At 37.5% G+C, this 27,965-nt stretch overlaps 2 protein-coding genes across 3 annotated transcripts in view; one reads left to right on the forward strand and one right to left on the reverse strand.

Moving 5' to 3' along the window:
• On the reverse strand, nt 1-20,492 carry LOC139513786 (peroxisome assembly protein 10-B-like). Its single transcript, XM_071302587.1, has 7 exons — nt 20,354-20,492; nt 17,598-17,678; nt 16,846-16,922; nt 15,930-16,181; nt 15,337-15,524; nt 14,649-14,769; nt 1-405 (listed from the first exon to the last, which is right to left on the reverse strand). Exons 1-7 carry the CDS (start codon nt 20,460-20,462, stop codon nt 328-330), a joined length of 906 nt encoding a protein of 301 aa, XP_071158688.1. The 5' UTR covers nt 20,463-20,492; the 3' UTR covers nt 1-327.
• LOC139513784 (serine/threonine-protein kinase OSR1-like) overlaps nt 20,475-27,965 on the forward strand; it is a 20,658-nt gene continuing 13,167 nt past the window's right edge. For both annotated transcript variants that reach the window (XM_071302584.1, XM_071302586.1), the window contains exons 1-3: nt 20,475-20,614; nt 26,526-26,638; nt 27,617-27,725. In XM_071302584.1, the coding sequence (XP_071158685.1) occupies nt 20,527-20,614; nt 26,526-26,638; nt 27,617-27,725 (310 nt within the window). In that variant the 5' untranslated portion in view covers nt 20,475-20,526. The remainder of the gene's footprint in view (nt 20,615-26,525; nt 26,639-27,616; nt 27,726-27,965) is intronic.

A 27,965-nucleotide genomic window follows, 5' to 3' on the forward strand; every position in this document is an offset into this window, starting at 1 on the left:
TTATGCAAATATACAGGTTTTATTTGTAAAAAAATACAAAATCATATAACAAAAGCTGGCATCAATTTTCTTGTACAGATAATGTTTATATTGCACATATGTCAAACACAACCATATGTCAACCATGTAGATAACATAAGTTCTACATAACAACATATGTCAACCATGTAGATAACATAAGTTCTACATAACAACATATGTCAACCATGTAGATAACATAAGTTCTACATAACAACATATGTCAACCATCTAGATAACATAAGTTCTACATAACAACATATGTCAACCATGTTTATAAGATGTTATTTTGAATCACAACCACATATGTTAACCTGGTGGATCAAAGTTGTGAAGGAACACTAAAGACTGGGGCTGTAATTTCTCTCTACACAATGGACATTCAGGCTGAAAATAAAGGAAAACAGATCTTTAGTTCATTAGAAAGTAGACATAATTTACATTAAATCATCAACAATGTTGAATCATATTGAAATACCTTTAGTTGCATTAAAAAACTGTTACAGTAATGAGAGAGTAATAAGTACATGTTGTTTCTTTTTCTTAAAATGCTATTGACGGTTTATTTATAATTATAGTTTTTTATGAAGAACAGGTGCTTAGGATAAATATATCATCTTAATATTGATAAATTGCCATTAAACAGAATATTGTATCTCCATAATACAATATATGTTTCTTTATGGTAGGAATACTTGCTGAAACCAAGCTTGAATGAGAATTATCTGGATTAGAACCTAAATCTTCATGAACTATGCCTAACAACAAACAAACAAACAAATCCATAAACAGACATTGGTTACTTTATTTAAAGGAGAAGAGGCCTTGTTGGTAGAGTGGTCTAAGTAGTTACTACAGTAATCACTAGCCATTCAACCCTGAGGTTATGAGTTGGTGGTAGAGTAGTCTAAGTAGTTACTACAGTAATCACTAGCCAGTCAACACTGAGGTTGTGAGTTGGTGGTAGAGTGGTCTAAGTAGTTACTACAGTAATCACTAGCCAGTCAACCCTGAGGTTATGAGTTGTTGGTAGAGTGGTCTAAGTAGTTACTACAGTAATCACTAGCCAGTCAACCCTGAGGTTATGAGTTGGTGGTAGAGTAGTCTAAGTAGTTACTACAGTAATCACTAGCCAGTCAACACTGAGGTTGTGAGTTGGTGGTAGAGTGGTCTAAGTAGTTACTACAGTAATCACTAGCCAGTCAACACTGAGGTTATGAGTTGGTGGTAGAGTGGTCTAAGTAGTTACTACTGTAATCACTAGCCAGTCAACCCTGAGGTTGTGAGTTGGTGGTACCCTGAGGTTGTGAGTTGGTGGTAGAGTGGTCTAAGTAGTTACTACTGTAATCACTAGTCAGTCAACCCTGAGGTTGTGAGTTGGTGGTAGAGTGGTCTAAGTAGTTACTACTGTAATCACTAGCCAGTCAACCCTGAGGTTGTGAGTTGGTGGTAGAGTGGTCTAAGTAGTTACTACAGTAATCACTAGCCAGTCAACACTGAGGTTATGAGTTGGTGGTAGAGTGGTCTAAGTAGTTACTACAGTAATCACTAGCCATTCAACCCTGAGGTTGTGAGTTGGTGGTAGAGTGGTCTAAGTAGTTACTACAGTAATCACTAGCCAGTCAACCCTGAGGTTATGAGTTGGTGGTAGAGTGGTCTAAGTAGTTACTACAGTAATCACTAGCCAGTCAACCCTGAGGTTGTGAGTTGGTGGTAGAGTGGTCTAAGTAGTTACTACTGTAATCACTAGCCAGTCAACCCTGAGGTTATGAGTTGGTGGTAGAGTGGTCTAAGTAGTTACTACAGTAATCACTAGCCAGTCAACCCTGAGGTTGTGAGTTGGTGGTAGAGTGGTCTAAGTAGTTACTACAGTAATCACTAGCCAGTCAACACTGAGGTTGTGAGTTGGTGGTAGAGTGGTCTAAGTAGTTACTACAGTAATCACTAGCCAGTCAACCCTGAGGTTATGAGTTGGTGGTAGAGTGGTCTAAGTAGTTACTACAGTAATCACTAGCCAGTCAACCCTGAGGTTGTGAGTTGGTGGTAGAGTGGTCTAAGTAGTTACTACAGTAATCACTAGCCAGTCAACCCTGAGGTTATGAGTTGGTGGTAGAGTGGTCTAAGTAGTTACTACTGTAATCACTAGTCAGTCAACACTGAGGTTGTGAGTTGGTGGTAGAGTGGTCTAAGTAGTTACTACTGTAATCACTAGCCAGTCAACACTGAGGTTATGAGTTGGTGGTAGAGTGGTCTAAGCAGTTACTACAGTAATCACTAGCCAGTCAACCCTGAGGTTGTGAGTTGTTGGTAGAGTGGTCTAAGTAGTTACTACAGTAATCACTAGCCAGTCAACACTGAGGTTATGAGTTGGTGGTAGAGTGGTCTAAGTAGTTACTACAGTAATCACTAGCCATTCAACCCTGAGGTTATGAGTTGGTGGTAGAGTGGTCTAAGTAGTTACTACAGTAATCACTAGCCAGTCAACACTGAGGTTATGAGTTGGTGGTAGAGTGGTCTAAGTAGTTACTACAGTAATCACTAGCCATTCAACCCTGAGGTTATGAGTTGGTGGTAGAGTGGTCTAAGTAGTTACTACAGTAATCACTAGCCAGTCAACACTGAGGTTATGAGTTGGTGGTAGAGTGGTCTAAGTAGTTACTACAGTAATCACTAGCCATTCAACCCTGAGGTTATGAGTTGGTGGTAGAGTGGTCTAAGTAGTTACTACAGTTATCACTAGCCAGTCAACACTGAGGTTGTGAGTTGTTGGTAGAGTGGTCTAAGTAGTTACTACAGTAATCACTAGCCAGTCAACACTGAGGTTGTGAGTTGGTGGTAGAGTGGTCTAAGTAGTTACTACAGTTATCACTAGCCAGTCAACCCTGAGGTTATGAGTTGGTGGTAGAGTGGTCTAAGTAGTTACTACAGTAATCACTAGCCAGTCAACCCTGAGGTTATGAGTTGGTGGTAGAGTGGTCTAAGTAGTTACTACAGTAATCACTAGCCAGTCAACACTGAGGTTGTGAGTTGGTGGTAGAGTGGTCTAAGTAGTTACTACAGTAATCACTAGCCAGTCAACCCTGAGGTTATGAGTTGGTGGTAGAGTGGTCTAAGTAGTTACTACAGTAATCACTAGCCAGTCAACACTGAGGTTATGAGTTGGTGGTAGAGTGGTCTAAGTAGTTACTACAGTAATCACTAGCCATTCAACCCTGAGGTTATGAGTTGGTGGTAGAGTGGTCTAAGTAGTTACTACAGTAATCACTAGCCAGTCAACCCTGAGGTTATGAGTTGGTGGTAGAGTGGTCTAAGTAGTTACTACAGTAATCACTAGCCAGTCAACCCTGAGGTTATGAGTTGGTGGTAGAGTGGTCTAAGTAGTTACTACAGTAATCACTAGCCAGTCAACACTGAGGTTATGAGTTGGTGGTAGAGTGGTCTAAGTAGTTACTACAGTAATCACTAGCCAGTCAACCCTGAGGTTATGAGTTGGTGGTAGAGTGGTCTAAGTAGTTACTACAGTAATCACTAGCCAGTCAACCCTGAGGTTATGAGTTGGTGGTAGAGTGGTCTAAGTAGTTACTACAGTAATCACTAGCCAGTCAACACTGAGGTTATGAGTTGGTGGTAGAGTGGTCTAAGTAGTTACTACAGTAATCACTAGCCAGTCAACACTGAGGTTGTGAGTTGGTGGTAGAGTGGTCTAAGTAGTTACTACAGTAATCACTAGCCAGTCAACCCTGAGGTTATGAGTTGGTGGTAGAGTGGTCTAAGTAGTTACTACAGTAATCACTAGCCAGTCAACCCTGAGGTTATGAGTTGGTGGTAGAGTGGTCTAAGTAGTTACTACAGTAATCACTAGCCAGTCAACCCTGAGGTTGTGAGTTGGTGGTAGAGTGGTCTAAGTAGTTACTACAGTAATCACTAGCCAGTCAACCCTGAGGTTGTGAGTTGGTGGTAGAGTGGTCTAAGTAGTTACTACAGTAATCACTAGCCAGTCAACACTGAGGTTATGAGTTGGTGGTAGAGTGGTCTAAGCAGTTACTACAGTAATCACTAGCCAGTCAACACTGAGGTTGTGAGTTGGTGGTAGAGTGGTCTAAGTAGTTACTACAGTAATCACTAGCCATTCAACCCTGAGGTTATGAGTTGTTGGTAGAGTGGTCTAAGTAGTTACTACAGTAATCACTAGCCATTCAACCCTGAGGTTATGAGTTGGTGGTAGAGTGGTCTAAGTAGTTACTACAGTAATCACTAGCCAGTCAACCCTGAGGTTATGAGTTGGTGGTAGAGTGGTCTAAGTAGTTACTACAGTAATCACTAGCCAGTCAACCCTGAGGTTATGAGTTGGTGGTAGAGTGGTCTAAGTAGTTACTACAGTAATCACTAGCCATTCAACCCTGAGGTTATGAGTTGTTGGTAGAGTGGTCTAAGTAGTTACTACAGTAATCACTAGCCATTCAACCCTGAGGTTATGAGTTGGTGGTAGAGTGGTCTAAGTAGTTACTACAGTAATCACTAGCCAGTCAACCTGAGGTTGTGAGTTGGTGGTAGAGTGGTCTAAGTAGTTACTACAGTAATCACTAGCCAGTCAACCCTGAGGTTGTGAGTTGGTGGTAGAGTGGTCTAAGTAGTTACTACAGTAATCACTAGCCAGTCAACCCTGAGGTTATGAGTTGGTGGTAGAGTGGTCTAAGTAGTTACTACAGTAATCACTAGCCAGTCAACCCTGAGGTTATGAGTTGGTGGTAGAGTGGTCTAAGTAGTTACTACAGTAATCACTAGCCATTCAACCCTGAGGTTATGAGTTGTTGGTAGAGTGGTCTAAGTAGTTACTACAGTAATCACTAGCCATTCAACCCTGAGGTTATGAGTTGGTGGTAGAGTGGTCTAAGTAGTTACTACAGTAATCACTAGCCAGTCAACCTGAGGTTGTGAGTTGGTGGTAGAGTGGTCTAAGTAGTTACTACAGTAATCACTAGCCAGTCAACCCTGAGGTTGTGAGTTGGTGGTAGAGTGGTCTAAGTAGTTACTACAGTAATCACTAGCCAGTCAACCCTGAGGTTATGAGTTGGTGGTAGAGTGGTCTAAGTAGTTACTACAGTAATCACTAGCCAGTCAACCCTGAGGTTATGAGTTGGTGGTAGAGTGGTCTAAGTAGTTACTACAGTAATCACTAGCCAGTCAACCCTGAGGTTATGAGTTGGTGGTAGAGTGGTCTAAGTAGTTACTACAGTAATCACTAGCCAGTCAACCCTGAGGTTGTGAGTTGGTGGTAGAGTGGTCTAAGTAGTTACTACAGTAATCACTAGCCAGTCAACCCTGAGGTTGTGAGTTGGTGGTAGAGTGGTCTAAGTAGTTACTACAGTAATCACTAGCCAGTCAACCCTGAGGTTGTGAGTTGGTGGTAGAGTGGTCTAAGTAGTTACTACAGTAATCACTAGCCAGTCAACCCTGAGGTTGTGAGTTGGTGGTAGAGTGGTCTAAGTAGTTACTACAGTAATCACTAGCCAGTCAACCCTGAGGTTATGAGTTGGTGGTAGAGTGGTCTAAGTAGTTACTACAGTAATCACTAGCCAGTCAACCCTGAGGTTATGAGTTGGTGGTAGAGTGGTCTAAGTAGTTACTACAGTAATCACTAGCCAGTCAACCCTGAGGTTATGAGTTGGTGGTAGAGTGGTCTAAGTAGTTACTACAGTAATCACTAGCCAGTCAACCCTGAGGTTATGAGTTGGTGGTAGAGTGGTCTAAGTAGTTACTACAGTAATCACTAGCCAGTCAACCCTGAGGTTATGAGTTGGTGGTAGAGTGGTCTAAGTAGTTACTACAGTAATCACTAGCCAGTCAACCCTGAGGTTATGAGTTGGTGGTAGAGTGGTCTAAGTAGTTACTACAGTAATCACTAGCCAGTCAACCCTGAGGTTATGAGTTGGTGGTAGAGTGGTCTAAGTAGTTACTACAGTAATCACTAGCCAGTCAACCCTGAGGTTATGAGTTGGTGGTAGAGTGGTCTAAGTAGTTACTACAGTAATCACTAGCCAGTCAACCCTGAGGTTATGAGTTGGTGGTAGAGTGGTCTAAGTAGTTACTACAGTAATCACTAGCCAGTCAACCCTGAGGTTATGAGTTGGTGGTAGAGTGGTCTAAGTAGTTACTACAGTAATCACTAGCCAGTCAACCCTGAGGTTATGAGTTGGTGGTAGAGTGGTCTAAGTAGTTACTACAGTAATCACTAGCCAGTCAACCCTGAGGTTATGAGTTGGTGGTAGAGTGGTCTAAGTAGTTACTACAGTAATCACTAGCCAGTCAACCCTGAGGTTATGAGTTGGTGGTAGAGTGGTCTAAGTAGTTACTACAGTAATCACTAGCCAGTCAACCCTGAGGTTATGAGTTGGTGGTAGAGTGGTCTAAGTAGTTACTACAGTAATCACTAGCCAGTCAACCCTGAGGTTATGAGTTGGTGGTAGAGTGGTCTAAGTAGTTACTACAGTAATCACTAGCCAGTCAACCCTGAGGTTATGAGTTGGTGGTAGAGTGGTCTAAGTAGTTACTACAGTAATCACTAGCCAGTCAACCCTGAGGTTGTGAGTTGGTGGTAGAGTGGTCTAAGTAGATACTACAGTAATCACTAGCCAGTCAACACTGAGGTTGTGAGTTGGTGGTAGAGTGGTCTAAGTAGTTACTACAGTAATCACTAGCCAGTCAACACTGAGGTTGTGAGTTGGTGGTAGAGTGGTCTAAGTAGTTACTACTGTAATCACTAGCCAGTCAACCCTGAGGTTATGAGTTGGTGGTAGAGTGGTCTAAGTAGTTACTACTGTAATCACTAGCCATTCAACCCTGAGGTTATGAGTTGGTGGTAGAGTGGTCTAAGTAGTTACTACTGTAATCACTAGCCAGTCAACCCTGAGGTTATGAGTTGGTGGTAGAGTGGTCTAAGTAGTTACTACAGTAATCACTAGCCAGTCAACCCTGAGGTTATGAGTTGGTGGTAGAGTGGTCTAAGTAGTTACTACAGTAATCACTAGCCAGTCAACCCTGAGGTTATGAGTTGGTGGTAGAGTGGTCTAAGTAGTTACTACAGTAATCACTAGTCAGTCAACACTGAGGTTATGAGTTGGTGGTAGAGTGGTCTAAGTAGTTACTACAGTAATCACTAGTCAGTCAACACTGAGGTTATGAGTTGGTGGTAGAGTGGTCTAAGTAGTTACTACAGTAATCACTAGTCAGTCAACACTGAGGTTATGAGTTGGTGGTAGAGTGGTCTATGTAGTTACTACAGTAATCACTAGTCAGTCAACACTGAGGTTATGAGTTGGTGGTAGAGTGGTCTATGTAGTTACTACAGTAATCACTAGTCAGTCAACACTGAGGTTATGAGTTGGTGGTAGAGTGGTCTAAGTAGTTACTACAGTAATCACTAGTCAGTCAACCCTGAGGTTATGAGTTGGTGGTAGAGTGGTCTAAGTAGTTACTACTGTAATCACTAGTCAGTCAACCCTGAGGTTATGAGTTGGTGGTAGAGTGGTCTAAGTAGTTACTACAGTAATCACTAGTCAGTCAACACTGAGGTTATGAGTTGGTGGTAGAGTGGTCTAAGTAGTTACTACAGTAATCACTAGTCAGTCAACACTGAGGTTATGAGTTGGTGGTAGAGTGGTCTAAGTAGTTACTACAGTAATCACTAGTCAGTCAACACTGAGGTTATGAGTTGGTGGTAGAGTGGTCTAAGTAGTTACTACAGTAATCACTAGCCATTCAACCCTGAGGTTGTGAGTTGGTGGTAGAGTGGTCTAAGTAGTTACTACAGTAATCACTAGCCAGTCAACCCTGAGGTTGTGAGTTGGTGGTAGAGTGGTCTAAGTAGTTACTACAGTAATCACTAGCCAGTCAACCCTGAGGTTATGAGTTGTTGGTAGAGTGGTCTAAGTAGTTACTACAGTAATCACTAGCCAGTCAACCCTGAGGTTATGAGTTGGTGGTAGAGTGGTCTAAGTAGTTACTACAGTAATCACTAGCCAGTCAACACTGAGGTTATGAGTTGGTGGTAGAGTGGTCTAAGTAGTTACTACAGTAATCACTAGCCAGTCAACCCTGAGGTTATGAGTTGGTGGTAGAGTGGTCTAAGTAGTTACTACAGTAATCACTAGCCAGTCAACACTGAGGTTATGAGTTGGTGGTAGAGTGGTCTAAGTAGTTACTACAGTAATCACTAGCCAGTCAACACTGAGGTTATGAGTTGGTGGTAGAGTGGTCTAAGTAGTTACTACAGTAATCACTAGCCAGTCAACCCTGAGGTTATGAGTTGGTGGTAGAGTGGTCTAAGTAGTTACTACAGTAATCACTAGCCAGTCAACCCTGAGGTTATGAGTTGGTGGTAGAGTGGTCTAAGTAGTTACTACAGTAATCACTAGCCAGTCAACCCTGAGGTTATGAGTTGGTGGTAGAGTGGTCTAAGTAGTTACTACAGTAATCACTAGCCAGTCAACCCTGAGGTTATGAGTTGGTGGTAGAGTGGTCTAAGTAGTTACTACAGTAATCACTAGCCAGTCAACCCTGAGGTTATGAGTTGGTGGTAGAGTGGTCTAAGTAGATACTACAGTAATCACTAGCCAGTCAACACTGAGGTTATGAGTTGGTGGTAGAGTGGTCTAAGTAGTTACTACAGTAATCACTAGCCAGTCAACACTGAGGTTGTGAGTTGGTGGTAGAGTGGTCTAAGTAGTTACTACTGTAATCACTAGCCAGTCAACACTGAGGTTGTGAGTTGGTGGTAGAGTGGTCTAAGTAGTTACTACAGTAATCACTAGCCAGTCAACCCTGAGGTTATGAGTTGGTGGTAGAGTGGTCTAAGTAGTTACTACAGTAATCACTAGCCAGTCAACCCTGAGGTTATGAGTTGGTGGTAGAGTGGTCTAAGTAGTTACTACAGTAATCACTAGCCAGTCAACCCTGAGGTTATGAGTTGGTGGTAGAGTGGTCTAAGTAGATACTACAGTAATCACTAGCCAGTCAACACTGAGGTTGTGAGTTGGTGGTAGAGTGGTCTAAGTAGTTACTACAGTAATCACTAGCCAGTCAACACTGAGGTTGTGAGTTGGTGGTAGAGTGGTCTAAGTAGTTACTACTGTAATCACTAGCCAGTCAACCCTGAGGTTATGAGTTGGTGGTAGAGTGGTCTAAGTAGTTACTACTGTAATCACTAGCCATTCAACCCTGAGGTTATGAGTTGGTGGTAGAGTGGTCTAAGTAGTTACTACTGTAATCACTAGCCAGTCAACCCTGAGGTTATGAGTTGGTGGTAGAGTGGTCTAAGTAGTTACTACAGTAATCACTAGCCAGTCAACCCTGAGGTTATGAGTTGGTGGTAGAGTGGTCTAAGTAGTTACTACAGTAATCACTAGCCAGTCAACCCTGAGGTTGTGAGTTGGTGGTAGAGTGGTCTAAGTAGTTACTACAGTAATCACTAGCCAGTCAACCCTGAGGTTGTGAGTTGGTGGTAGAGTGGTCTAAGTAGTTACTACAGTAATCACTAGTCAGTCAACACTGAGGTTATGAGTTGGTGGTAGAGTGGTCTAAGTAGTTACTACAGTAATCACTAGCCAGTCAACCCTGAGGTTATGAATTGGTGGTAGAGTGGTCTAAGTAGTTACTACAGTAATCATTAGCCAGTCAACCCTGAGGTTGTGAGTTGGTGGTAGAGTGGTCTAAGTAGTTACTACAGTAATCACTAGCCAGTCAACCCTGAGGTTATGAGTTGGTGGTAGAGTGGTCTAAGTAGTTACTACAGTAATCACTAGCCAGTCAACCCTGAGGTTATGAGTTGGTGGTAGAGTGGTCTAAGTAGTTACTACAGTAATCACTAGCCATTCAACCCTGAGGTTATGAGTTGGTGGTAGAGTGGTCTAAGTAGTTACTACAGTAATCACTAGCCAGTCAACCCTGAGGTTGTGAGTTGTTGGTAGAGTGGTCTAAGTAGTTACTACAGTAATCACTAGCCAGTCAACCCTGAGGTTGTGAGTTGGTGGTAGAGTGGTCTAAGTAGTTACTACAGTAATCACTAGCCAGTCAACCCTGAGGTTGTGAGTTGGTGGTAGAGTGGTCTAAGTAGTTACTACAGTAATCACTAGCCAGTCAACCCTGAGGTTATGAGTTGGTGGTAGAGTGGTCTAAGTAGTTACTACAGTAATCACTAGCCAGTCAACCCTGAGGTTGTGAGTTGGTGGTAGAGTGGTCTAAGTAGTTACTACAGTAATCACTAGCCAGTCAACCCTGAGGTTGTGAGTTGGTGGTAGAGTGGTCTAAGTAGTTACTACAGTAATCACTAGCCAGTCAACCCTGAGGTTGTGAGTTGGTGGTAGAGTGGTCTAAGTAGTTACTACAGTAATCACTAGCCAGTCAACACTGAGGTTATGAGTTGGTGGTAGAGTGGTCTAAGTAGTTACTACAGTAATCACTAGTCAGTCAACCCTGAGGTTATGAGTTGGTGGTAGAGTGGTCTAAGTAGTTACTACTGTAATCACTAGTCAGTCAACCCTGAGGTTATGAGTTGGTGGTAGAGTGGTCTAAGTAGTTACTACAGTAATCACTAGCCAGTCAACCCTGAGGTTATGAGTTGGTGGTAGAGTGGTCTAAGTAGTTACTACAGTAATCACTAGCCAGTCAACCCTGAGGTTATGAGTTGGTGGTAGAGTGGTCTAAGTAGTTACTACAGTAATCACTAGCCAGTCAACCCTGAGGTTGTGAGTTGGTGGTAGAGTGGTCTAAGTAGTTACTACAGTAATCACTAGCCAGTCAACCCTGAGGTTATGAGTTGGTGGTAGAGTGGTCTAAGTAGTTACTACAGTAATCACTAGCCAGTCAACACTGAGGTTATGAGTTGGTGGTAGAGTGGTCTAAGTAGTTACTACAGTAATCACTAGCCAGTCAACCCTGAGGTTGTGAGTTGGTGGTAGAGTGGTCTAAGTAGTTACTACAGTAATCACTAGCCAGTCAACCCTGAGGTTATGAGTTGGTGGTAGAGTGGTCTAAGTAGTTACTACAGTAATCACTAGCCAGACAACACTGAGGTTGTGAGTTGGTGGTAGAGTGGTCTAAGTAGTTACTACAGTAATCACTAGTCAGTCAACACTGAGGTTATGAGTTGGTGGTAGAGTGGTCTAAGTAGTTACTACAGTAATCACTAGCCAGTCAACCCTGAGGTTATGAGTTGGTGGTAGAGTGGTCTAAGTAGTTACTACAGTAATCACTAGTCAGTCAACCCTGAGGTTATGAGTTGGTGGTAGAGTGGTCTAAGTAGTTACTACAGTAATCACTAGCCAGTCAACACTGAAGTTGTGAGTTGGTGGTAGAGTGGTCTAAGTAGATACTACAGTAATCACTAGCCAGTCAACCCTGAGGTTATGAGTTGGTGGTAGAGTGGTCTAAGTAGTTACTACAGTAATCACTAGCCAGACAACACTGAGGTTGTGAGTTGGTGGTAGAGTGGTCTAAGTAGTTACTACAGTAATCACTAGCCAGTCAACACTGAGGTTATGAGTTGTTGGTAGAGTGGTCTAAGTAGTTACTACAGTAATCACTAGTCAGTCAACACTGAGGTTATGAGTTGGTGGTAGAGTGGTCTAAGTAGTTACTACAGTAATCACTAGCCAGTCAACCCTGAGGTTATGAGTTGGTGGTAGAGTGGTCTAAGTAGTTACTACAGTAATCACTAGCCAGTCAACCCTGAGGTTGTGAGTTGGTGGTAGAGTGGTCTAAGCAGTTACTACAGTAATCACTAGCCAGTCAACACTGAGGTTGTGAGTTGGTGGTAGAGTGGTCTAAGCAGTTACTACAGTAATCACTAGCCAGTCAACCCTGAGGTTATGAGTTGGTGGTAGAGTGGTCTAAGTAGTTACTACAGTAATCACTAGCCAGTCAACCCTGAGGTTATGAGTTGGTGGTAGAGTGGTCTAAGTAGTTACTACAGTAATCACTAGCCAGTCAACCCTGAGGTTATGAGTTGGTGGTAGAGTGGTCTAAGTAGTTACTACAGTAATCACTAGCCAGTCAACACTGAGGTTATGAGTTGGTGGTAGAGTGGTCTAAGTAGTTACTACAGTAATCACTAGCCAGTCAACCCTGAGGTTATGAGTTGGTGGTAGAGTGGTCTAAGTAGTTACTACAGTAATCACTAGCCAGTCAACCCTGAGGTTATGAGTTGGTGGTAGAGTGGTCTAAGTAGTTACTACAGTAATCACTAGCCAGTCAACCCTGAGGTTAGGAGTTGGTGGTAGAGTGGTCTAAGTAGTTACTACAGTAATCACTAGCCAGTCAACACTGAGGTTAGGAGTTGGTGGTAGAGTGGTCTAAGTAGTTACTACAGTAATCACTAGCCAGTCAACACTGAGGTTATGAGTTGGTGGTAGAGTGGTCTAAGTAGTTACTACAGTAATCACTAGCCAGTCAACCCTGAGGTTATGAGTTGGTGGTAGAGTGGTCTAAGTAGTTACTACAGTAATCACTAGCCAGTCAACCCTGAGGTTGTGAGTTGGTGGTAGAGTGGTCTAAGTAGTTACTACAGTAATCACTAGCCAGTCAACCCTGAGGTTATGAGTTGGTGGTAGAGTGGTCTAAGTAGTTACTACAGTAATCACTAGCCAGTCAACCCTGAGGTTATGAGTTGGTGGTAAAGTGGTCTAAGTAGTTACTACAGTAATCACTAGCCAGTCAACACTGAGGTTATGAGTTGGTGGTAGAGTGGTCTAAGTAGTTACTACAGTAATCACTAGCCAGTCAACCCTGAGGTTATGAGTTGGTGGTAGAGTGGTCTAAGTAGTTACTACAGTAATCACTAGCCAGTCAACACTGAGGTTGTGAGTTGGTGGTAGAGTGGTCTAAGTAGTTACTACAGTAATCACTAGCCAGTCAACCCTGAGGTTATGAGTTGGTGGTAGAGTGGTCTAAGTAGTTACTACAGTAATCACTAGCCAGTCAACACTGAGGTTATGAGTTGGTGGTAGAGTGGTCTAAGTAGTTACTACAGTAATCACTAGCCAGTCAACGCTGAGGTTGTGAGTTGGTGGTAGAGTGGTCTAAGTAGTTACTACAGTAATCACTAGCCAGTCAACCTGAGGTTATGAGTTGCAGGTGCACTGTACTCCAAACTTAATTGACTAGGATTGTCAGTTTTCTATTTGAAGGTCAGTGGTTTTCTCTGGGCACTTCAACTTCCTCCACCAATAAAAACTGGCCACCACCAAAAAACCCCAAAACGATGCTTAAAGGCGGCATTAAAAAATCAGAAATCAAAATTATAAAAATAAGATTATGTATTATGATTGCCAATGACCAGCAACATAAAACTAAGCAACTTTGAGTTTTCTTATTTCTGCCTCCCTTCTAAGCCATCCATAGGTAATTATAACACATCCATGTGTCACTGTTCTTTGTGTTTAAAGTAAACCAATAGTTTTTTTCAATTCTCTGAATCTTTACCATATTTGGTTTGAGAACTTTCAATTGAGTAAATGATCTATAAATTGTATTTGAGACCTTGCAAACCAACAGGGGTGTGGAAATATTTGTTGTGAGCACTTGTCCCTGGGCAAGTAAAACTAAAAATTTTACTTGTCCGGAAAAAAATTTACTTGCCCTGATGATCCCAATAAATATTGAAGTATTTCTTGTTAGCTAATATATGATTCTTACTTAGCACTATTGTGCATCACAAACGAATGAAATCCATTTGTTTATATGTGTAAAAAATTAGGAAAGTAAGAAATGGGTTAACATCAGTGGGACAGAAACCTAATAGCAAACCAACCAATGAAATGACATGTAAAGGACCATTCTGCAGCAGTTTTGGAATAAAAATTGTAGCCAATAGGTACATAATAAACTAAATTTGAGCAGAGGACAGTGATTCTCGCTTCCCTTTCCTTTTTTTTTAAATACTGTGTGTCCTCCGTTTGCATTTAAGGTTTTCTACTCGACTCATGATTCTTTTTGTCTTGCTTGTCCAGCTTTTTATTAAGTATTTGTCAATCTGAATCTCGATACAAAATTTAAGGAAATGACACAACCGGTAAATGATGGATAAAACTTAATCGACGATCCAGGGTCAATGAACAAAGCCAATGCAATGTTACGCGACTCTGGTTCGCATACTTTTTAAAATTTATTATTCAATCTATTTCCAGTATCATATAATATTTATCGTCATGAACATCGATGTTTTTAGTTGCTGAAGATTGGTTTCTTTTACATAAATTAAACATCTTTATACGTTTTGAAATTAATTTTATGTTTTTGTTGCATTTGAACTTTGTCTTGTACAAGTGTTGTATATTTTTTTACTTGTCCACGGGCAACCAAGACAAAAATAATTACTTGTCCGGTTGTTCAAATGTACGAGTCGGGCGAGTCGGGCATAGCATTTCCACACCCCTGACCAATATTCTAAAATGATTGAAATCTTCAATTGAATTGTTACAATAGCTAACACCCTTCAATTTTTGACCAATTTGGCATTTTTCACCAATTATAACTTCCAAATTGCGATAGAATGACAGAACTTGTAACTAGAGCCTCTTTAAAAAGTCATCCCTAAGACCTCCAATGTTTTAATAAGTTATATTTAGAACACATACCTTATTTTGACACCATTCATGTATACAGTTCCAACAGAACAGGTGACCACATGGTGTTGATGTTGTACTTTGTCTTTTCTCTAGACATAAAGCACATTTCAGAGCTGGACTGGACACTTCACTGAAAATAACAAACATGTTAAAAATGTAAATTTAGACATAAAGAACTGTAAGGTTGGTTTTTACTTAAGTTTCTTTGGATTTAAACAATTTTTTAATTTTCAGCTTTCAAGATATTTGGTGTCTGTTATGAAGGCCATTTCCAGAAACAAGATATTTGGTGTCTGTTATGAAGGCCATTTTCAGAAGCAGATGACTAACACTAAGATCTGAAATGTTTCTTAACAGATAATTTCAATACTTATGCAACAGTATAAAATAAAGACATGTGAAAAAATTGCCAATGGAACAATGCACCTTTAGGGGAAAAAATATGGTTAGGATGGCATGAATTCTATATCAGCAGTTCAAAACTCCAAGGTTGCTTTTAGAAACTCCCAATGATGTAATGGTAGGGTATTGTTGAATATTTTTATAATTTAGGTGTCTGCTATCCTGTAATGTAATGATAGCATGGCTTAGAGTGATCTTGGCTGAACAGAATCTTACAAACCATTCTTCTGTGTACCTATTAGTATTGTGGAGATTAAGAACAGAGGTTCCTTTTGTTACAAAAAGTACCAATTACCTATCATCCAGCTCAGGAGTTGTCTCCCTTCTAAAACTTTTAACAATTTTATCTTTGTTTATATAAGCATTGTAGGCATGGATTCCTATACTGCCGACCAGTTGAGCAAATGACAAAACTCCTAAGATTTTAAAGCTTTGAGTGAGGACATTAGGTCCTGTCTGCTGTTTATGAAGACTGTATTTCACCTGTAATAGAGAGAGATTTAGTTAAAATGTGTCTACTGGATAAGTTCTGTAGAAAAAATGTGTCTGCTTTGGAAGAGATATGTATTAATCTACAAGATTTTATCTTTTACTTCTTAATGACAACTTTTTGAAATCCTTAAAATCAGATGATCATACCACAGGGATGAGATAAAAAAAAAAGGGATCATGTATTCCATTCTTTTCTCAGTTTTACAGCCATTAGCACGGTGTAGTATCTGACACTTAACCATGTTAACACGCTTCATTTCCATTACGCACTACCATATATACAGGACTGAAAGTTATTCAGTACAAAAATGCAATAGAAATAGAATCAACTTTGATCTTTAAAAGAAGCAAATATAGGATGAAAAGAAGGTAAGAATTTATATAGATAATATTTACATAGTTGACACCCGAAAATCTTTTGGCTATGTGATAAAACACTCCTTGGAAGTAAAACAAAGCCAGGTGACATCGATGGAGAAAGGTAACAGTCTGTCTTATAACTGGTACACATTTTAGTAGAAAATGTTTAGTTTCAGCTGGTATTTCATCATGGCGAACTGGTGATTTCAACCATTTCTCAAACCAGTCTATCACTTTATGTAAGGTGTATGGTGTTAAAACATGAATCAGGATCAGAAAAATTCTTCTCTAAATAAAAATAAAGAATACATTAGAAAGATATATATAACAAGAATGTGTCCCAAGTACATGGATGCCCCATCCGCATTATCATTTTCTATGTTCAGTGGACCGTGAAAATAGGATAAAATCTCTAATTTGGCATTAGAATTAGTAAGATCATATCATAGGCAACATGTTTGCTAAGTTTCAAGTTGATCGGACTTCAACTTCATCAAAAACTACCTAGACCAAAAATTTTAACCAAATCTTTAACCAAAACTTTAACCTGAAATGGGACAGACGGACGGACAAACAGAGGAACGAACAGACGGATGCACAGACCAGAAAACATAATGCCCATAAATGGGGCATAAAAACATCAAAACCTAAAACTGATCTTCTTAGGTAACCCAGTTTGCTTATTGTGTTAATCTGATGCATTAAAAACTTTCACAAAATAAATGTTGTTTGATGTTTCATCTTTATATTTGATTGGATATATTTTATCTCATTTTACAGACCTTTAATCATTATTACATAGAAACTTAAGTCCTGGATCTATTTAACTACACCAGAGATAATTCATTGTAAAGAATGATTGATGTATGCAAGAAACAGAACAATATTATGAGGACAATTTATAGAATATGTATATATTGCCAGTAACGACAGCTGTATACTAAAAACTTACAAATCTTGATGGTAAAGCTCTTAAAGTGTTGTCAACTTGTATAATGTTAACATATTCTTCTCCAATTGTCTGAAACCCTACAAAACAGCAGAGAAATGTTTCACAATAGACAAGGAAGAGCCTGAATTCTCAAACAATCAGGCTGTCTGGACCATGTGTTTTTCATGGTTTAACAAGTCAGGAACCTTGTCAGCTTTTGTTTATTATCATATGTTGTCATCTGGATGTCTTATGTTCAATTCTACTTACTTTATATTTCCTTTTATTCATATTGATAGAAGATCTTTGATATTGTGTAGTCTAATCAATTTATTCACTATTTTTTTTTCTCAACTCTTAATGATTTAGAGCTTGATATAGAAATCTGCTCATTGTTGAACATTGTATGTTGACTGCTTTGTGGCAGCTCATACATGTGTCATATTTCAAGTGTTCTTAATGTAAAATATTAAACTTAACAGTAACTTCAAGTCTGGACCATGTGTTATTCATGCTTGTTTGTGTTTTTGTCTGATGTGGTCTGTTGTACTGTGAGATATTTTTTGAAGATTCTTTGTATAAAGTTTTCTTATGTAAAATAACAAAGTTAACATTAAATTTATAAAAATAATTACATAGCAACTTTAACATATAACATGAGCATGATGAATGACAAACAGAATGTCTGATGTTTAATGTGAATATTATCAGTTAACAAAAGATGTTTCTTATACAATATTCAGCCAAAAAAATCAACATTAGTTTTAAGTTACCTGCAAAAGTTGTAAGGGTAAAGTAACCAAGATCTGCAAACAAATCAAGTTCTTTCCGCCATTTAATCCAATTTCTTGGTCCTAGAAGATATAAAAAAGTATGCAACCAAAACTCTAGACAGTCAACAACATTATCATATCAAAGGCTGAAATGTCTTAACTTGAAATCCAAACATAATCTTTGTATATAGATATAAGAAGATGTACTTTGAATAAATAAATCTGTAATCAATAGTCCATTTTCCAATTACCGATTTGATTCTGTTATTACACACTTTTTAAACGAATAAACTCCCTTTGTCACTTGTAGACTAGTTCTATACCGGACAAATTGGCTGTTGCCAATGCAAAGCATGATGAATTGAAAGAGATGTATCGGCGGTTTAACTAACTTTTCATGAAAAATAATTTCTGATGTCAAAAGTATTTAGCTTAATTTAAATAAAAGATTTTAAAACCTTAAAGATTACTCACATTTCGCACAGGTAAATTTGCTCTTTCTGCTAGCTCGCATTGTAAATAAAAATTGATGTCCCTCATAAGGGAGACTACTTAAATAGGGATCTCTAAATACAGGGTCAATAACGGTAATCAGAGGCGGATTTAGGGGGGGGGGGCCCACCCCTTTTTGGGAAAAAAATTGGTTGCTTATATAGGGAATCACTGAAGTGTGACTGGAGCGGGCCCCCTCTTAGGTCAGTCAGTGGGCCCCCACTTATGATAATTTCTGGATCCGCCACTGGTAATTGGCAAATGGACTATTCAACTTGACAAATTATTTCAAATAGCTTACATTTCTAAATGATATTAAGAACAATTTTTTTATAAACATATATTGATGGAATTTGCAGAGACAGTAGTTTCAGGTAAACTTCCATTTGACTACTGACATGACTGATTACAATGACAAAGTACATAGTGGTACTAAATATAGCAAAACATCAAACTTTATAAACTTTATAAACATGATAAAACAGCAAATAATAAACTGAAATCAATTGACTTTTACTAAACAATTTAATAGTATTTAAACTTTTTGTTGCTATTAATTTGTCTTTCTGTTGTAACTTGTTTTTCCCTTGTTGCTAATTTATTTCTTCTTGTTGCTTCTTTATGCTAATTAGTGAGACCAACAGGTACATGTACTTTTATATTAAATTTTAAATCAACATTAGTCTGATCCCGGATCCAGCTTATTGTTTTGTTAGATTCCTGTATCCTGCTTATCATATCGTAATGATAATGCTTGTAATTTCACGTGTCCCGCTTAACTTGGTTTCCCATTTTCATTTTGAATAATTTGACTTTCGTCGTGCACACATGCAATAAAAACCCTAGCCAATCAGGCATTAGCTTCAAAAGACCCCAATGAAACCAATTTCCACCAGGGTAGGAATGCCCCTCACTGTCAGTCGTCAAACGGTTATTTTTGGCTTCCGTTAGTGTCAAATTTTTTTTTTATTATGATTCGTCAAAATACATGTATCCTTACAGTGATTTGTCAGATGTCTCAAATAATAAAAGTCAACATTATTTTGGTAAAAAAAATAGCAGAATTGTCAAAATCAGTCAAATTCTTTAATGTCTAAAAAAAACCCTGTACATTTCATCGTCTGACATGTACCAAAATGTACTGTTAACATCATTTGGCGAGAATTAGTACCATAATTCGTCAAGAAGGTACTCTATTTATCATGTTTATACGACCCTCTTCCATGCAAGTATAAAGCAAAATTGCTATAAAATACATCGATAATATACTAATATTTAATAACCAATGTTTTCAAAGTCACCAATATCAATGAATATTTGCTAATATTTAAATTCCAAGTGTTATTTGGTCATTACAAGTGTTATTTGGATATTAACAGTGTTATTTGGATATTAACAGTGTACATTGTAGCGGGGTTGCTTTGCCTTAGTACAGGTAGAACATATATAGCCAGTCTTAATCAACTGAGCTATGGAATCGATTCTTTGGCTCAGTGGATTAACGCACTGACTGTCACGCAGACAACCGGGATTCGAATCCCAGTGGTGACGATATGAATTTGTAGAGTAGATACATGCTCTCCGGTTACATTTAGCGCCCGACTAAAAAAAATCAATGATGGTAATCTGGAGTATAGCCAGGGTTTGTGTTGTTAAGAGTCATATAAAGATATGACGACTATTGTGGTGGGGGAATAGTGTAGCAGGGTTGCGTCCCCTTAGTACAGGTAGAACATATATAGCCAGTCTTAATCAACTGAGCTAGGGAATCGATTATTTGGCTCAGTGGGTTAACACACTGACTGCCACCCAGACGACTGGTGTTCGAATCCCGGTGGTAACGATATGAATTTGTAGAGTAGATACGGGCTCTGCAGTTACAATATATTGATTGCGAGTAACTGGTCAATAAAACTGTACAATCTATTGTTGTTGTTACCAATTATGTAAATCAATTGTATCTGATTTTATGCCCTTTATGGGCCCTGTAATTTGGGAAATAAAAATATTCTGTTCTATTCTCAATGATTCTATTCTATTCTATAAGCTTAAAGTGTAGATTTACTTATTATTATTAAATAGCCAAAGGCGTTCAATACTCCTATTCCTACCACAGGAGTTTGAAGCTTCGAGAGAAGCTCTACTGTGATAGTCGAGTTTGGTATTTTTTAGGATAATTTTTAAACTCCTGTGGTTCTAACATCATGACCAAAAGATCAGGATATTTGGAAATCTAATGAATGTCAGCTAGCCGTATGACGTACCAAGTAATGCTTGGGATATATCTGTAATTTGAGACTTTAAATATCCGATGTAAAATTCGTCTTTTTGATGAGATCGTATTATTTCTGCATGTCCACTTTTCTTGAACATCGTAATTCATTTCCGGTTTGAGACGTTATCTCCCCTAGTTGTTAGGTCAAGGTCAATCTTGATCATGGCAGACAAACCCACAGTCCAGGCAACTGAGGAAAAGGCTCCATGGCCTAATACAAAAGACGATTACGAGCTAAAGGATGTCATTGGTACATGAAATTTTACAAAATTCTGTTTTGTAAATGATAACGTCCGCTCTGACATATAATCTCCTACCCCCCTTTTTTCAACTGACCTACATTTTTTAACAGTAAACATGTTTTTATGCTCATCATTGAATGTTTTAATCAACGACAGTGACTGTGTGTTATTATCTATTCTGCTTTTATAGGGCACATATTTTAATATATATAAAAAAATATTTTTTCAATATGGTCTTCCAGGAATACTTAAATTAATATTATGCTTGTTCCTGCTGATAGTGATAGTGTAGGCATTTCCCTAACCCTTTAACTAAATATTACCAGAGAGATTGTCTTCCAAAATTAAGTACTGAATCAGTGTGGAACCGATCCTGGGAGACCTGGCACTCAGTATATACTACCAGTTAACCAACAGGAATCCGGGTCTGTTTGCCCTGATTCGCGTTCGTCCTCGCACCTGTTTGCCCTGATACCTGTTCGCCTAGAGCCCATTCGCCCTGATTTTTATTTTCTCTAATTGTTGTCTAGTCGCATAATTTTAAATATTTTAACAAAATATGTTTAAAGTTTGTTGAAAAATTGACAAAATATTTATATTGCCGCAATCTATTTTAATATTTTCCCTTTGATTTACAGAGTAGAATACTTGGAATACATTATGTATTAATATATCTTTATTGATATTTGTTAGCAAAATAATTGTATTCAGTCAATCACGAATGTATGCAGTTCAAATGAAACTAGTCCCAGAGTATTATAATAAATGAACTTCAAAATCTGTTTCATGATTTACAGTTCGTACAAAATTGTTTTTATTGATTTCAAGCTGAATATTTTATCAAAACAAAATGTTTGTTTTTATTATTAGTCATTGAACAATTAATGATCTTAAACAAGCCATAAACGTTTAAATTTATAAGAATATATACCATAGAAATATCTGAATAAGTTTATTCAAATTCAATGCCCTGAATATTGATATTTTAAAATAGGGCGAACAGACTCTATGGGCGAACGAACTCAGGGCAAATGGACACAGGGCGAACATGTCATTAGGCGGAACATACCCTATACCAATTAACAGTAAGATGGTATTCACCTTATCGCTATTCCCAGCTGACCCAAGAATCTGTCCCGCTTGAACTATTGAGGTCTTACAACAATCACTTTTCCATTGTGGCGTCAGGTATTTTGTATTATGACATCAAATTTTATGGGAACCTGTGTGATGTCCAAAGTCCAGTAATGGCGGACAAATAGCGATAAGGTGTATTAAAGGGGATGCATTTAAATTTATCACTTCCCCATCCTAGGTATCATTTCTTCTAACAGTAGGTTTTGATGTTGGGATGCTAATTTTGTAAATGTAGAGCATGATTTTGGGCAGTTATATATCTTCAAGGTATGGGAAAGCATCCCTGCACAAGATATTTTTTAAAAAGAATATCATCTGATATGCTCATACACAGTCATGTAGTTACAAAGTTTTATTGTGCAAAAAAAATCAGAAAATGTCATGAACTTTGTCATGAACTTTGAGCTGTCCCTAATTTTTTTAATGTGTGAGATTTGAGCAAATTATATTTTCATTGGAATTATTCTTGAGACTAAAAGTGCTGTTTTTATCGTTCAACTGCTAGTTTGATGTAGAACATCATCATTAAGTATTACACCTAGCTAAAACATTTCTGACTGACAAAAACAACTTCTACAAAAGGTCACTAACTAGAATTATACTTTATTGGTAAATAAATGGATACACCCCATTTTTGTCGAGCCTGCAACTTTTGTTGCAGAAAGCTCGACATAGGGATAGTGATGTGGCGGCAGCATTAGCTAACTTCTCAAAAGCTTTATATTTTAGAAGGTAGAAGACCTGGATGCTTCATACTTTGTATATAGATGCCTCATGTTACGAGTTTCCGTCAGTCACATGTCCAATGTCCTTGACCTCATTTTCATGGTTCAGTGACAACTTGAAAAAAAAGTTCAGATTTTTTGTAATGTTAAATTCTCTCTTATTATAAGTAATAGGATAACTAGATTTGATATGTGCGTACCTTGCAAGGTCCTCATGTCTGTCAGACAGTTTTCACTTGACCTCGACCTCATTTCATGGATCAGTGAACAAGGTTAAGTTTTGGTGGTCAAGTCCATATCTCAGATACTATAAGCAATAGGGCTAGTATATTCGGTGTATGGAAGGACTGTAAGGTGTACATGTCCAACTGGCAGGTGTCATCTGACCTTGACCTCATTTTCATGGTTCAGTGGTTATAGTTAAAAATTTTTTGTTTTGGTCTGTTTTTCTCATACAATATGCCATAGCTCAACTATATTTGATGTATGAAAATATTTTATGATCTTTATGTCAGTCGTGCAGGTTTTATTTGACCGTGACCTCATTTTCCGGTTCATTGCACAGTGTTAAGCTTTTGTGTTTTGGTCTATTTTTTGTCGAGCCTGCAACTTTTGTTGCAGAAAGCTCGACATAGGGATAGTGATCCGGCGGCGGCGGCGGTGTTAGCTCACTTCTTAAAAGCTATATATTTTAGAAGGTGGAAGACCTGGATGCTTCATATTTTGTATATAGATGCCTCATGTTACGAAGTTTCCGTCAGTCAAATGTCCATTGTCCTTGACCTCATTTTCATGGTTCAGTGACCACTTGAAAAAAAAGTTAAGATTTTTTGTAATGTTAAATTCTCTCTTACAGTAAGTAATAGGATAACTATATTTCATATGTGCGTACCTTGCAAGGTCCTCATGCCCGTTGGACAGTTTTCACTTAACCTCGACCTCATTTCATGGATCAGTGAACAAGGTTAAGTTTTGGTGGTCAAGTCCATATCTCAGATACTATAAGCAATAGGTCTAGTATATTCGATGTATGGAAGGACTGTAAGGTGTACATGTCCAACTGGTAGGTGTCATCTGACCTTGACCTCATTTTCATGGTTCAGTGGTTATAGTAAAGTTTTTGTGTTTTGGTCTGATTTTCTCATACTTTATGCAATAGGCTTACTATATTTGTTGTTTGGAATGATTGTAAGGTGTACATGTCTAGCGGGCAGATGTCATCTGACCTTGACCTCATTTTCATGGTTCAGTGGTTATAGTTAAGTTTTTGTGTTTTGGTCTGTTTTTCTCATACTTTATGCAATAGGTTTACTATATTTGTTGGTTGGAATGATTGTAAGGTGTAATTGTCTAGCGGGCAGATGTCATTTGACCTTGACCTCATTTTCATGGTTCAGTGGTCAAAGTTAAGTTTTTGAGTTTTGGTCTTTTTATCTAATACTATATGTCATAGGTCAACTATATTTGGTGTATGGAAATATTTTATGATCTATATGTCAGTCGCGCAGGTTTTATTTGACCTTGACCTGGTTTTCACGGTTCATTGCTCAGTGTTAAGTTTTTGTGTTTTGGTCTATTTTCTTAAACTATAAGCAATAGGCTCAACTATATTTGTCATGTTTGTTGTATGGAAGCATTGTTAGCTGTACATGTCTGCCTGGCATATGGTTCAACTGATCTTGACCTCATTTTCATGATTCATGTTAAGTTTATGTGACAGTCATAATAAAGCTTTATATTTAGGAGTATCAACATAATATCAATGATTAGTAAAGAAGGCGAGACATTTCAGTGTGTGCACTCTTGTCTTAAACTATAAGTAATAGGTCAACTATATATGTTGTATAGAAGAATAACTAAATGTTAGCTGTACATGTCTGCCTGGCATGGTTCATTTGACCTTGACCTCATTTTCAAGGTTCATTGGTCTTTGTTTAGTTATCTTGGTTAATGTTAAGTTAAGGTGACAGTTGTAATAAAGCTTAGCTTTATACTTAGGACTATCAACATAATGTCAATGATTAGTATAGAAGGCGAGACATTTCAGCGTGTGCACTCTTGTTTTCAACTAAAACACACATATTTGTTAACTGACTTAATGACATTTTACCATTATTTGTTTGAAATTGTTGGATCCTAGATAGAACATTAAAATACTTCTTATAAAATTTGCACTAGTTAGTAATTAATCTCTAGCTTGTTAATTGTACTTGTTATTGACTTTAATCACGGACATATGTCATCTGGCAATTGTATATGTACCTAGTACATGTAGTAGTTTGGTAAAAAGTATACTGCAACCCAACTCTATGTATCACTATCTATTTATTGTACTCATCACATATTATCATAAGATTCAATAGACAATTATATAAACCTATTAAATAAATTGTTTATAATGCTAATTATTAACTTGACCAATAACCATAGGTTACCAGCATATTTATACTATTAAACGAGAAGACCTCATTTTGTGTGTCGCTTCTCTTCCTCCCACAATAAATTGATCACAATGCCTCTGTGTCCTATAGGTACCATGCATAGTCGCATTTGTCATCCATTCTTATGACTATTCAGTTTGGGTTATTTTTGGAGAAAAACGAATATAAAGTTTAAAATTAAAGGCGTCCGGATAGTCATTCCATCATCAGACCGACTTTTTTTATTTCAGTCATGACTACAGGTTTTAACATTGAGAATCAATTGTATGATAGATAACAAAAATGAAAAATAAATAAGCCAATTAGAGTGTTGTCCGTTTCGGTGGTTTTAGGTCATAAGAACCACTACTATTAAACCTCGGTTTTAACTTACACATAATTTTCATAAGTACTAGGACAGGGACTGGACAATTATTTTTGCGTTTATCTGCATACTGTATACTAAGATTAAAATACTACTATTATATATATAGACACTCTATAAAATGTAGCAGTGATCGCCATGGAGAAGAAACTCACGATTAATAGTTAATAAAAAAATTAAATACACTTTAATATTTATAATATGGATATGTGTGCTCATAGCACAGACATAGAATGTATTATATATGTCTCTGCTCATAGTATACAGAAACGTGAAAATAATGGAATATAACAGAAAACAAAATAATAACAGACTTGAAAAAAAGAGAGAGGGCTTAAAAATATAGTCCTGTCTCCTTGTACCTATATGACTTTTGATATCATTTCTTTAATTCTCCAGACATAAAATCTTAAAAGAGAAAACATACTTTCAACCAAGCTTTAAATGCCCGCGATTTCGCTTTTAACTCATACAGGACTTCCGGTTTTAAACTTGCACATAAATTTCATAAGAGTACTTGGGGACAGCACAATAATTATGGGGTTGATAGAGACTCTCTTTATAATATAGCAGTGATCGCCTATGAGAAGAAACTTGAAATTGATAGTTCAGGAATAGAAAATACACTTTATTTGTAGGATACGTGTGTTCATAGTATACAGAAATGCAAAAATGATGCAAATTAACAGAGAAAAAATATAACTGATTTTGGAAACAAGAGAGAGGGCTGCAACTGTCTCCAAGTACCTATGAATTTTGATACCTTTTCTGAAATTCTCCAGACATCAACTCTTTTACTGAAATTCTCCAGACACAAAATCTTTTACAAAATTTCGCCCTACAACAGTATACATACTTTAAACCAAGTCTAAATTCCCGCGATTTCCCGGGTGTGTTCTAGTAATATTAATAGGCCGTTTCAGAATCTAAAGCACTATGGGTAATTTCATTGTTCGTACCCCAAAATGAAAATAAGGTCAGGTCATTGGCTGAATTTTAATTGTTTGGGACGTTTTAAACCAATCACCACGCTTTGGTGTACACTTTTGAAAATATTACCCAGAATGCATTAGATTCTGAAAGTGTAAAATGAATTCAAGTTCATTGATAAAGAATGGGTGTTGAATTTTTTATACATGTATAAAGAGGAATATAAGGATGTACTGTACACTTGACTTGCACAGATTTTCATTCTACTGTACTATTTTAGATTTCAGCTTCCTTTGGTTATTTAAATTGTTTTTACTTGTAGGTGCTGGTGCTACTGCTGTTGTACAAGGAGCTATTTGTAAACCTAGAAGTGAGAGAGTCGCTATAAAGAGAATAAACTTGGAAAAATGTAACACAACGGTGGAAGAACTGCTGGTAAAACTTTAATTTTGTAATTTACACACAAGTTCACAACACAATTATTATTAGCAGGATATTAAATTGAGTTAGAGTTCTGCTAAGACTTTATTTTGTTTAAAACGCATTCTTTCATATAGCATGTATAGTACTATATATTATAGTTTAACTCGCACCTGTCAGTGTTAGAGTTTTTATGCTTTACATCACTATTCAAAATATTAGTTTTATAGCGATATACATGCCATCTTGGAACTATTACTTGAGAATAATTATTTCTGATTGTTATCTAATGATATGGCTAAGATTTCATTGGTTTGCATGAGTTATAGAATCTAGAAATGTGACATTTATTAAAAGGAAAAAAAATTATACATGGAAGATCAGAATTCAGATCAGTATTGGTATTCAAGACCCAATAGATGAATATATTTTGCTGCAAGGTCACGTCATAAACACTGAACATTGGATAAGTGCTGATAATCAAAACTGACACTTAATAATACAAATCAAAACTGACACTTAAGGATACAAATCAAAACTGACACTTAAGGATACAAATCAAAACTGACACTTAATAATACAAATCAAAACTGACACTTAATAATACAAATCAAAACTGACACTTAATAATACAAATCAAAACTGACACTTAATAATACAAATCAAAACTGACACTTAATAATACAAATCCAAACTGACACTTAATGATACAAATCAAAACTGACACTTAATAATACAAATCAAAACTGACACTTAATAATACAAATCAAAACTGACACTTAATAATACAAATCAAAACTGACACTTAATAATACAAATCAAAACTGACACTTAATAATACAAATTAAAAGATGAACCAAGCAAAGGAAGAACAAAATTTAAAGTTTTAGATTTTCAAGAATCCTTATGATCCATATAACTAAAATGGGAAATGTCATTGACTTTACCATATTTAAGAAATAAATACAAATTATGAATCATTTTATATTACAGAAAGAGATACAGGCTATGAGTCAATGTAAACATGAGAATGTTGTGGGATACCATACATCATTTGTTGTCAAAGAGGAATTATGGGTGGTTATGAAGCTCTGTAGTGGGGGTAAGTATTTCATGTTAAGTTCTAACATCAGACATGTAAGGAACATTACACAGAAAGAAATTTGAATAATCAACTTTAAATGATGCACAATTTGACTTTTTTTTCAGTGATGCTCAAGGCAAAACATTTTATAAATACAAAAGTAAATATAATATATTTAGTCAGAACTCTTAATTAAACAAGTACAAATCTAGACATGACCAGCAACAAATATTCTTAAACGTTTTTCTTGTAATCTTT

This window comes from Mytilus edulis, chromosome 2 (assembly GCF_963676685.1).
Source record: "Mytilus edulis chromosome 2, xbMytEdul2.2, whole genome shotgun sequence".
NCBI classification, from domain to species: domain Eukaryota; kingdom Metazoa; phylum Mollusca; class Bivalvia; order Mytilida; family Mytilidae; genus Mytilus; species Mytilus edulis.